This window comes from Lemur catta, chromosome 10, assembly GCF_020740605.2.
Source record: "Lemur catta isolate mLemCat1 chromosome 10, mLemCat1.pri, whole genome shotgun sequence".
NCBI classification, from domain to species: domain Eukaryota; kingdom Metazoa; phylum Chordata; class Mammalia; order Primates; family Lemuridae; genus Lemur; species Lemur catta.
The window spans coordinates 74,226,717-74,238,983 of NC_059137.1; the positions used below are offsets into that span (position 1 = coordinate 74,226,717).

Below are 12,267 nucleotides of genomic sequence, written 5' to 3' on the forward strand. Positions count from 1 at the left end.
GTTAGTTTAAAGAGATAGTACTACTTGGATATTTTTCCTTATGTTTAGTCTGGATATTTTTATTAAGTCAGAAAGAATTTCTCACTAGTCCTCTAACTTTTTAATCTGGGGTTAGGCAGGATCAGTTCCAGGAGTTATAGTTTGTTCAGAAAATTTGGAGCAAATCAATGAACAAGTCAAGATAATTTATTTAACACATTGACTCCCACACTAGAAAATTTTTTCCTTGGGGCCATGATGTTTTATTACAGAAATAGAATAAAAACCTCAAAACTTCAAAAACAAAATGATCTTTCTAATTTAATGAAAAATTTGTTATTTTTTATCATTTTCTGTGCGTGAGTTATATGCAATTTGAAAAATAGTTCACTCGGCTCAAGGTACAGAGACGAGTGAGTTACATATGCTTCATGAGGCCCTGCGCTTAAAACTAGTGTGAGTTAAATACAACTCACATAGCAGTTAATGTATTAAAAATTACAGTCTTGCTTCAGTAGTGGTGAAGTGAGAGGGGAGGTTGCAGATTTGTGTTTTTTCCAAAAGGGATTTCAGACAAAATAAGTAGGAATTTTTTTGTCACTTTTTAAAATTGTTTATATAAAATGGGTGAGTATGTGTTCTTGATAAAGATTTAATAAAATAAATAGATTCATCTTTTTAAAAAATTTTGGCAAAGAAAGTACAATAGAAAACTAACAGTGAAAAGTTATTCTTCAATAATGTTTTCCTGAAACTGTAATTGCTTTTTTTCAAGTTGGCTGCTGAAATGGTTTCCTAATAACGCTTTGTTATTCTGTTTTATTTCAACAATACATATGTAGTAATGTTGTTCCTATTTTGATGGGAGTCTGAAAACCCCACAAAACTTTTTTTTAAACCAACAATTGCTTTTGATACTTCTCTTTGATTACTAAAATAAAGCTATTGGTACTTTCTCTCAGGTTTATTATGTTGTTAAAATAATTTTTTTTAAAAGGAAAGCAATATAGGCAGACATCTAAATAAAAATTAGATTTTTATTAAATCAGGTCTATATGAGGGAATGTAATTAAATTTAAGTATTGGCTTAACTAGTTTTTTGACTTAAATGACTCGTGTAATTTGTTATAATTGACAAAGAAAACATGTATGTGATATTGTATCCTTTAGTATTTGTTATTTTTTAATCTGGTGATTGAGTTAGAGTGTCCTTTTCAGTGTATGACATTGCTTTGCCATGATGTAAGGTAGTTAATAAATTTTCCAGTGATTCTTGAGTGTTGGAGTGTGAAGAAAACAGGATGAAAAATTCTTTCTTGGTGTTTTCCTGTTTTATTACTAACTGGTCATGCTACTAGCCCATTGTCTGTCACCACTTCAGAGTTAGCTTGTTGCCATTCATATGTCATGTACTGAGTGCATATTCAAGGGATTTTCATAGAATGCCTTTTATAAGTTACCTTTTTCTAAGATACTTTGCCCAAACCAAGTTTCTTTTGTAGCAGGGATGGTCATCATTCTTACTGGTTCTTTTTATTGGAGAATAGTATAAAGGTGGGAAATTATAGAGAGAGGAAATAGAATGGCAGTGAGTTGAGGGTAGGAGAATATTATATGTGCCACTTTTTATTGTTTTTAAATAAATATCTTGATGAATAGGGGAATAGAAATATTAAATACTAGTGTTAATGTATTTGATGAAGTATGGCTGCCAAAATGACCTTTTTGTTATATTTTGACAGTTGTCAAAATGTTGTCAAATGAACAGTTGTCCTTTTATTGGGGCCATTAATGCTATTTTGGAACATCATAGGCTTCTAAAGGCAATAGTTTAGCAGTGTCCATAAAGCATTGAATACTATTATAACATCCAGTAACCCTAACAGCAATATTTCAGAATTGCTGCCTGTTTAAATGGGCTATCTGTGAATGTGCTTGCTCAGGGATGCATGACCCACATCACCTATAAATTTGATTGGAAGCTACAGTGCTGGCATAGGCTGATGGATAGCAGATTAGAGCCCTGATTAACCATGTGATTCGAAGACTGGGAATATATTGTCTAAGCAAGATTCATCAGAGGCAATCAGAATTTCAAGTGGTCAGATGAAATTCAAATGTGTATTGTGGCTTTCTTCCCCTAGTGCTTTTCCTCCTAGGTTGCTTTTTTCCCCTTCTTTCCCCAAAGCTGAAAAATACTTCTTTGATGAATCTGCTCCTTACCCTAAAGCTGTCTGTCTGTTATTCATCAGAAAGCAGGTCGCAGTTCAGTGAGCAGAAGAAAAGATTTTAATAGAAGCTGTGCCAAGGGCTGTAATGCATCATTTTAGGGCCCTAATTACATTACAATGACAAATATCAATGGTGACAACAGCAATAACCTACATCCTTTAATGGCTGTGCTGGAAAAGGAGTTTGGGCCCCCGCCATTAGATTAGACTCAGTTTCAAAACATAGGCCTTTGGAAGTGTGTGTCCACAGTGTTATTGGCTGATGGCTGGAGCCTAGGGGAAAAGGCCTGTAAATAAATGATGCCTCCCTAAAGCTGGGTCCTATGGGACAAAAGAGGCAAAATTAGATGACCATGGAAGCAGCAGTGTTTCCGAGGCAACTTTAGCTTTCAAAGTGAGGAATGACCTGCTTAATTTTATGAAATCACACACATGTCCCACCTCCCCTGCTGCCAATTAGCCTGACCATGAAAATCCATTGGCATGACAACTTAAAGAAATTAAGAAGTCTTTTAAACAAAAGGAGACCTTTAAAGAAAAAGTTTGAAAATTCCTACCCTCCTTTTTCTGTTTTGTGTGTTAACATACATGAGTCAGTAAAAAGGCTTTTCTCTTTTTTACATTTATTTTTAAGAAAATGCAGAATTCTTTTTAAAATAATTGCTCAGACTTAGAATAGCTGAGGTCTAAAATTTTGGTCTTTATTTTGCCAGATGAATAAGTTTCCTTAGAGTAGTTTTTATTGCCTAGATTATGTAGGCAAACTAAAGAACTCAGTTTTCTTATGTGCCCACACATTTTTCAACCCTCCTAGCAAGGGACTATTTTATTTATGTAAACAACATAATGAGGAAAATATGCTTGGCAGATGGTTCTAAGCATTAGAATCATCAGTTTGGTCTGCCCCGAAGTGTCTCATTATCTTTTATTCTCTCCCCCTCCACCTCTCCCTGCAAAAAGCTTAACAACCAAATGCCTTTGAGACGCAGTACTTGCAGCCTGGTGAATGCTACTCTATTTTCCTAGCTCACCCTGGAATTTCACCCCATAACCATTGTGGTGTGTTCGTCCAGGTGGAGAGTGGTTTGGTGATTCCCATTGCAGCTTTTCATGGTGGTTTAAGCATTCTTAAAGGATGGCTAAATGCTCCGTGGGGCCAGTGCAGTAAATTAAATCAGGTCAGCACAGTTGGGTCCTTATTCACTGCTGCTTATTGGTGCAGGGTTTTTGTCCATCCTGTTAGGAATGCAGGCTGGAATGAAAAGCTTAGGTTTGAAACTTCATGGTGAATTTGTGTTTTCTGTTGGCTGGCAAAGTTTTTAAGGTGCTGACATTTAAAAGATTGCATAGCTACAAAGTCAAGAGGGTTGCTGATGAAAGAAGGAAGCCTAGATTGCACAAGTAGAGTGTCGCTGTCATTCTGGTAATGACTTAGCAAGAAAAAGAGCATTTTTGTCCTTTCATAAAATGAGGAACTGACCCAGGATGGAATATATTTTAAGATTGTCTCAAGAATCGTAATTGCTTTGTGTTTTCTGCCTTTCAGCACTCTCAACTCTCCTTTCCCCCACCCAATCATTAAAATATGAGCTATTTCGGATGTATGTGTATAAAAAACTGAATGTTTACATATCACAAAGTATACAAGGCACCATCTAAAAATAAAAATTAAGATGAATATTGGTAAAGCTCTGGGTAGCTTTTTAAAGAAAACATGTATTGGTGGTTTTTATTTTTTCCTTTTTTTTTTTAAACTTACTGTAGCATCCTACTGGTATAAAATTTGTGTGCTTCCAAAAATTATTAGAGAATAGATTGTTATCTGATGTTGTTGTGACTTTTGCAGATCTTCACTAGAAAGGTAATGTCCCGAAGGATAGTCTCCAGATACAAACAGATTGCTTTCTGCTAAGTATAGTAAGATTTTAGTATGTCTCAACTTCTACACACTGAAAACCCTGGTGAGACACATTTGTAAACTTTTACAGTTGAAGAAAACCTTCCATTTGCCAACAATTTTATCTAAGAATCTGAATTAGCCAAATTATTTGGATTGGTTAGGTTCTGTTATTTCAGGATGTTGGGAACTTGAGTGTAAAATCCCAGTACCAACGTTTTTCAAGCAAAGGCCACAAATGTAAAAATCTTAAGTTATTAATTGAAAGAGTTGGGTGGTAGGGAAGAATGTATCTTATAAACTCTTAAAGACTTAGATTTAGGGTTTTATGAAAAACAACATAAGAATGGACAAGGGTCATGGTGAAAGCTTTTGAAAACTGATTTCCAGTCATGAAAATTAAATTTTTTTATATTGCCCTGGTGCTTGAAGGTTAACTTTTGAAGATGAATGCTGGTTAATAAATTGTGCTGTTAAATGTGGCACTGTTTTCACTGCCTCCTTTTAATGGGCTTGCTGCTAAGATAGTTTCCTTCTTCCTTACAAAATACACTAGGCAGATTCTAAAGTATATTTTAATATCATCCTGTTAATATTTTGGGAATCCATAATCAGCTGACTGTTCTCTTTATTGCTTTTTCCTTTCCTTTTTTTTTTTTTTTTTTTTTTTCATTGCAGGCAGAGATTGTCAAGAGGCTGAATGCTATCTGTGCACAAGTCATTCCTTTCCTGTCCCAAGAGGTAAGGTAGTTGATTTCAGGTACTGGACTAGAAGTTACCATTTTAGTAGTTTTACAGAAAAGGGATTGTGGAGCTGACTCCATGGCCTTGTCAGTCTCTTGGTGTTTGTATTTTACATTTCTAAGAAACAGTGTTCTCATTCCAACTTTGACACTTTATTACAATTCAGTGAAATATAATTGAAATGTGTTTATATAAATATAATGAAATATTTTCTAATGGGAGAAGCAAAATTCAATTGTTAGAACATTTTGCTGTCCTTGTACGATGTAGTGTTGCTCAAAATTATGCCTGTTTGCCATGATGGCACCTAATAGGGTAGATTGAAAAATTGCGGGGAAAACGAGAGCTTGTTCTATATTTTTGTCACTGGACATTAAGAGTTGGCAGAAGACATGTCAAGTAGCATGACTTTACAGTGAATAAACTAATGTAACTTTTGGCTAGCCACTTTTAGAAAGTTACTTATTATTACTTGATTAAGTCTTTATATTGTCTGTACATTTGGGAAAAGATTGGACTCAGTGGATTCATTTCTCTGACTGTCAGTTTTGTCAGAATTAGGCTTTGGTGACAGGGGCTTTTGCACATTGCCAAGGCCTGGTGTGTAGCTCACTAGTTTTCTCTTGCTCACCACCAGGGGAAGTGTACGCTGTCAGTAAATGCACACAAATTCGAATGAGGAGATGCATTTCTAGTATTTGGTGGCATCCTCATGCCGGGTACACCACCCCCACCCCCACCCCCACCCCTGTGTTTGCCTGCTTGCTTTTGGTAGTTACAAAGTTTAGGTGAGAATACTGGGAAAAGAAATTTTTGCATATAGATTACTGAATCATTCCTTTGCTCAGGTAAGATCAGCTATATGAAGGAAGAAGCGAATGGAATGTCTGCATATCTTATAGCCACAATGCTTTGTTTTGTGGGCTCAGAAGGCACAGAGGTGCTTTCTTCTCACCCTTTCAATTCTGTGAGTGTGTTGTGTCACAGCTTTTCAGAGGAGCAGTTCATTTACCTGCCTACCAAAGGTCATGTGCTGATTTAGCATGCAGCCATCATTTGAATGTGTATTATAGATACGCAGATTGCCGTATATGACGTCTTATTTGGTCTGAACTGTTAGGTTGGACTTGAGTAACCGTGAGTACCCTTCATTGGTATATGGTGGGGAGGGGCACTCATATTGACAAACCTGGTTAACATCCTGAATTCACATGCTTTTCTGGATCACAAAAAACAAAGGATGTATTGTCTTTCTCCTTCTTTAGTTGTGACCAGGAAACCACCACCAGTCATATCCCCATTTACTTGTTTTTATGTAAGATTTGCTTGTGACTAGATTAGATGGTTTGGTAAATAAGAGTGTCAAGGGGTGTATTTGCATTTTAGGAAGCCCCTTGTCTGATCCAGACCAGTGTGTATTTATTACTGTAAGCAGCTCTGCTTTACAGAGATGGAGAATGGGAAGAATGTGTGACCCATAGAGCTGTAAGCAGGCTGGGATGTCGTACCCTAAGGTGGCAGGGAAAAGTTTGAATTATCCCTGGGGTGTTGTTAGAGTTTGGGTCCCTGCAGGCTCAGATCCCTGTATGTAATCACGTGGACAGCTTTGTTCCCATGGCATTTCTGTGGGATCTGTGGGTTATGTTCAGAAGTGGAAGGAGATCTTGGCGTGGGTGGAGCTGATTTGCCAATAAATCATTTTCCCATATGAGTTATGTTGTCTGTGTGAGCAGACCTAGTAGGAACAGAATGTGTACTGGTAGCGGTGGTAGGCAAGACTGGGCTGGGATTAATTGGCTAAGGAAGTCCTATCTACCCTGTAGAGGAAAGCCATGGGGACATAGGCGTCACACTCTTCACCACTTAACTATTTATTTCCCTAACACTTTGACATTTCTTGGTTGAAATCCTTTCTAAATGCTAATTCTGTGTATATCTTTTATTTGGATTTAATTTCTTCTTCTAGTTTCCTAAAGTGTATGTGTATCTTTTAATGTGTGGGTGGCAAACATGTTTGTTCCCTTCAAATCAGGGCCTCTCTAATGTTTTGTATCTGAGTATTGCCCACCTTGTTTCCTCCTCTGAGCATTCTGTTAGCATCAGACTCCTTGCTTCTGCCCTGAGGCCAGATGGACCATAATCTGGAGGGAGGGGAGGAGCAGGTTATTAGAGGAAGATGAATTCTATTTCCTGTCTCTTCAGAGGCATGGAAAATCACTCTTGCATGGCTGTGAGCGTCACTCTGTGCCAGGACTGAAGGCTCTTAATCTGATCTTTTAGCACCGGCTCTCTGTGTGATAGTCTCACTGCCAAAACGGCAGCTGCAGCATTAGAATTTATTTTAAAATGCTTTTATTTAAAAATTAAATGATTGTATTTAGAAAAGAGAAAACCATTCCATGAAAACTAGTACATAAGCCACAGGACAGTGATTGGAGGTATTGTGAGCATCTGAAGTCAGGCTTTTTAGAGTTTGACAGGAACAAGAGGTAAATTTACATACGTTTAGACGAAATCTCTTTTTAATGTGGGCCCCATGTTATGATTAATATACCTGTTGAATATTGCTTGTGTCTAGTTTACCATGTTATCTAAACTTAAAAACATATGTAGGTTTAGTACAATTAAATAAATTTAGTTTTAACTAGAAGTTTTTTCTTTTTTAAGAAATGAGTTGTATAATTGTACTTGAAGTGTATCTGTATATAAAAATCCCAGAAAAAGTATTTTCTTATTAGATTTACTAAAACGTTTTAAAAAAATGATAGCCAATATATATTTTAATGATGTGCTATTGCATTCACATACAGAGTCCTTAGGCATTTGACAAAGATACTGCTAACTCTTGTCACGAAAAGTGAGTATCTCTTATGGTTCTTAGAATTTCACAGAATCCTTAATATCAGAATTTAGAGAAAGCTTGTGAGTCTACATATGTCCGACATGTTCTTTTCTCCCACTTACTTTTTGGCTTTTAGGAATGGGCAAGACTGATGTATATTCTCCTGCCCTCAAATTTTTTCTTCAAAAGGCAGATCTCAAGGTAGTAAGTGGGAAGCTCTTTCCTTTCCTGATTTAGGTCTTACTTGCAGGGGAAGAACTATAAATAATCAACTCCGAGTTGGCAGTTCCATAAACAAGAGATGCCAGGAGGATGACAGTTGGATCTGGGTTGAGTCCTGGCCTCCCTGTTACAAATTATGTGGCTCACTCTAACTGAGCTAAGCTGGGTGACCTTTAGCAGTAATTTGCCTCTCTAAGCCTCAGTTTCCTCATTTGTATGAGGAGGTTAATAATAGCATGGAATTCAGCTTAACACATAGTAAGCACCTCCTGCTGTTGACTAGTATCTGCAGCGATGGAAATGGAGCTCTCCGTTTCCTCTTGGGTGGACCTGGAACCGGCCCTTCTTGCCCTTTTTAATCATTGCATTTTTGAAGAATGTGAATTGGTTATCTTCTCTAATGTCCTTCTTAGGAAAAAAGTATAAATTAAAACTGAACCCAGGCCGAGTGTGGTGGCTCACACCTATAATCCCAGCACTTTAGGAGCCTGAGGCGGGAGGATTGCTTGAGGCCAGGAGTACAAGACCAGCCTGAGCAAGAATGAGACCCCATTTCTGTAAGAAATAGAGAAATTAGCTGGGCATGGTGTTGGACACCTGTTGTCCCAATTGCTAGGGAGGCTGAGGCAGGAGAATCACTTCAGCCCAGGAGTTGGAGGTTGCAGTGAGCTTGATGACGCCATTGTACTCTAGCTGGGCAGAGCAAGACCTTGTCTCAAAAAAAAAAAAAAACAAAACTAAACCCAGGGCTCTGAACTAGCTAAAAATCTTAGCGTCCCCCCACCCCCACCCCGTTTGGCAGTTTCTGGATATGGCTTGTAGACCTTTAGACCTTTTGAGTTCTCAGTAACACTGAAGGTTGCCAGTAAATGCTGTCTTGCTTCTGGTGTCCCAGTGACAGCCCTCCGTAGCCTCCCATTCCAGGAACATACCTACATACAGGAGATTTTAATGTGAATTGAAAACTATGTGTCACTGTTAGACCCTGGCAATAAGGGGCAGCATTTCTGCTAACTTGGAATTGGATCTGCTCTGCCTCTTTACTGGTTTTGTGTTGGGAAAGTTGCTCTCTCTAAGCCTTAGTGTTCCTCTTTATAATGTGTATTATATGTATTAAAATGTAAAGCACTTGGCAAAGTAAATGCTATTCTCCCTCCCCTCTTCATTTCCTATTATACTTCCAGGGAAATGGAGTCTATTTTAGGTTATTTTGGGTCCTAAGACATTTGCAGAGGAATGACTTAGTAAAAACTGGGAAGAGTTAAAGGTAATATTTTGGAATAGGGTGGCTGGAGTCTTCCTATGGAGTTAGCTAGACCTTACAGTGTCAGTGGCTGCTTCCAACAGTGGGCATCTAGCTCCACACAATTTATTTTTCAGAAGTAAGGGAATATTTTATTCTTTTGATAAGCCAGTAAGTATTTGTCTTAACCTGTTATATTAAGTGTTAAATATCGGGCACTTAGTTGAGGACCTATTAGAAGACAGTTGTGCAGTTGTGTTTTTGGTATTCCTATTTCCCTATAAGGGTCATTTCTAAGACAGGCAGAGTATGTTAGGACCCGGCAACGGGGCCTGTTAGGAACCGAGCTGTGCATCACCACCTGACCTCTGCGTTCCCCCTCCTCCAGTGGAAAAATGGCAGGAGCCACCGAAGTTTCATCTGTATTTACAGGCCCTCCCCATTTCTCCATCACTACATAAGCTCCCCCTCTCCCCTCCCCACTGTCTGTGGAAAATTTGTCTTCCATGGAATTGGTTACTGGGCAAAAAGATTGAGGACTGCTCTTTTATGGTAATCAACAGGGTGTTCCTAAGACCTTTGAGAATCTCAAACCCTTAATAGGCTGTAGGTTAGTAGGTGAAATTTTTATTACATTATATTAATATTAATAGTTGAAAATCTTCCACCAGGGTACAGTTGTATTTTTCAGAAATTTGTTGCTCCAACAACAAGGAGCAGAATTCATTGGAAGAGCCATGTTAGGCAAGAAGTGTGATAAGAGCCTGGATATCAGCCAGACTCTGAACCAAATCCTGGCTCAGCCACTTGCTTTCTTTATAATGTTGAGCAAAATAGTTAGCTTTTTAGGGCTGCAGTTTCCTTATCCATATAATGGAATACTTGTACTGTAGGGCTGTAATGTGAGGATTAGTGATAACGTAAAGGACCTAGCTGAACATTTGGCTGCTTTAACTGAGATCAAAGGAACAGTAGGTTAATCAAGATAAAAGCTTGCTCCCTTTCCATATAACAGTTGGCAAAGAAGCATCTTTGGCTAATTTGGTGACTCCAGAATATTGTGAACTCAGGTTCCTTTCATATTGATATTCATTATCACTAGCACCATCTTGTCCTGTCCTAGCCCCAGCTGGCAGGAAGGAGAAAGGAGAGGGCAAGTTCCTTTCCTTTCGAGGGCATGATGTGGACAATGCTTACATTTTTGCTCCCTTTGCTGTGGCCAACACCTATTTACCTGCCCACAGCTAGCTACAAGGGAGATGTGGAAATGTAGTCTTAGCTGAGTGACCATTATGTCTACCTAAAACTCACACTAATGTGATAGAAGGGATATTGGGGGACAACTAGCAGTTGCTTCTAGGCATAGTGCCATGCACAAGATAAAAATAATGGCCATTATTATTATCATTGGTGTAGCTTTACATGGCAAACTCTAGCTCCGACTATATGTAACTAGCACAACTTGCATTTTATCACATAAAATATGAAATAATGCATAGTTCTTGTTATAGAAATCTCTTCTTTACCATCCAAATTTTGGAGAAGAGTCACCCACCAGAAATTATTTATCATCCATACATTCACAGGGGATGGAAAGGAACCCACATGAACGGTTGTTGGCTCCGTGAGCTGTCTGTATTTAGAGTTATCATAGGGCCCATAACTATTCATGTTTATGCTCATATTAAAAAAAATTGAGAATTCTTGAAGACACCTCTCAATTGAAGGGTGAGGTATGGCCTGTCATATTTTATAGATTTCCTGGAAAGAAAGTGCTGCGTGAAGCTAGAAAAGTTGTTTAGGCACATCTCTTATTGTGAGTGGTTTTTCTTTCCTCACATATCTAAGACATACTCTTATAAATATGTATTGTCCTTGAACTGGAGACAATGGGATCAAAATTTTGATAGTCTCCCTCTCTAAGAAATCGTGGAAGATACCTTGGATATGTCACTCTTGGTTTTTTGGAGTTTTAAGATATCTCAGAGAAATCAGCTCAAGTTGATTATTTTGCAGCTTCAAACTAGATTCGTTTTAATGGCTTGGACCTCTGACCATTTCCAAACCAAAGCCTGAAGTAACCTAAACTGTGTGTACCTTACTAGAGAGAGTGAGAGAGAGTAAGGAACCACAGAAAATGTTTCCTTAATGACCAGTGGCTTCCTAATTCCCATTTATTAAACCCATGGTCATTTTTACCTTTGGAGAAATGGCATTCATTTTTAACCTTGTCAGCAGATTGTTCTAATTTGTTTCTAGTCATTCAATGCCAAAAAGAAGGTACCTACCCCTCTACTCCCATAATTCTGTGTCTAGGTCTTTTTGTTCTTTGAGTTACTTAAAATGGAAGCAGAACTGCTTAGTGATGCGAGAGCCCTGTAGTCTCATCCTCACCCTGTGGATCACACTTGGGAGTCCAGACTTAAAAGTGAACAGAGCTTTTTTTTCCCCCTTGCATTGGTTGGTTGTTTTAAGAAAATATTAGTTTAACAAATGAAATAATTCAAATCATCGTTTTTACAAGATTTAACAATAGTTCTCCCCGATCTTTAGAATTTTTACAGTGTAAAAGGGAAATTAGAAATGAAAAATGTAAGCCTTATATTTTTATTGTTATGTTTACCTAGAGAAAAGGGAACCTTCTGACTTGAAGGCTTTCTGGTGCAAATTTAAACCTAAAACTTGGTTTTTATTGCCCTGTTAGCTTTTCTAATGAGTAGTACCAAGTTGTATTTGGGGCACTCTACATTGCATTTAAATGGTAGAAAATAATACACAATTACATAATAGTGATAGTATGAGTTTTTTGGAATTGTAATTCCAATAGGCTGGAATAGCTAGTGATATCAAATGATACATAAATTTCTGTTTTTGACATGCTATAAATTTGGTCCTTGTAATTTGATGGCAAATAATCCCCTTCTACATTATGATGAGATGTGGGTGTATCTCAGATGCTGTTTAGTTGGGCACCTGGGTTAATATAGTACTGAATTACTCTGAACCACACTTTGCATGTATACAATAATTATGAAATGGAAGTTGAAAAATGTGATCAGTGACTTTCATATTGTGCCTTAGGAAGGAAATGAACAAAATACATTGGTTA

General features: G+C 37.7%; 1 protein-coding gene across 12 annotated transcripts in view; it reads left to right on the forward strand.

Moving 5' to 3' along the window:
* The window catches only part of TLE4 (TLE family member 4, transcriptional corepressor), a 147,284-nt gene that overhangs the window by 32,086 nt on the left and 102,931 nt on the right, over positions 1-12,267 (forward strand). For 9 of the 12 annotated variants that reach the window (XR_006737904.1, XM_045563466.1, XM_045563467.1 and 6 more), the window contains exon 5: positions 4,786-4,848. The exons of the other annotated variants lie outside the window; for them this stretch is intronic. Coding sequence is in view for 8 of the 9 variants with exons in the window: in XM_045563466.1 (XP_045419422.1) it covers positions 4,786-4,848 (63 nt within the window). In the remaining variant the exon portion in view is untranslated. The remainder of the gene's footprint in view (positions 1-4,785; positions 4,849-12,267) is intronic. 12 annotated transcript variants of the gene reach the window in all.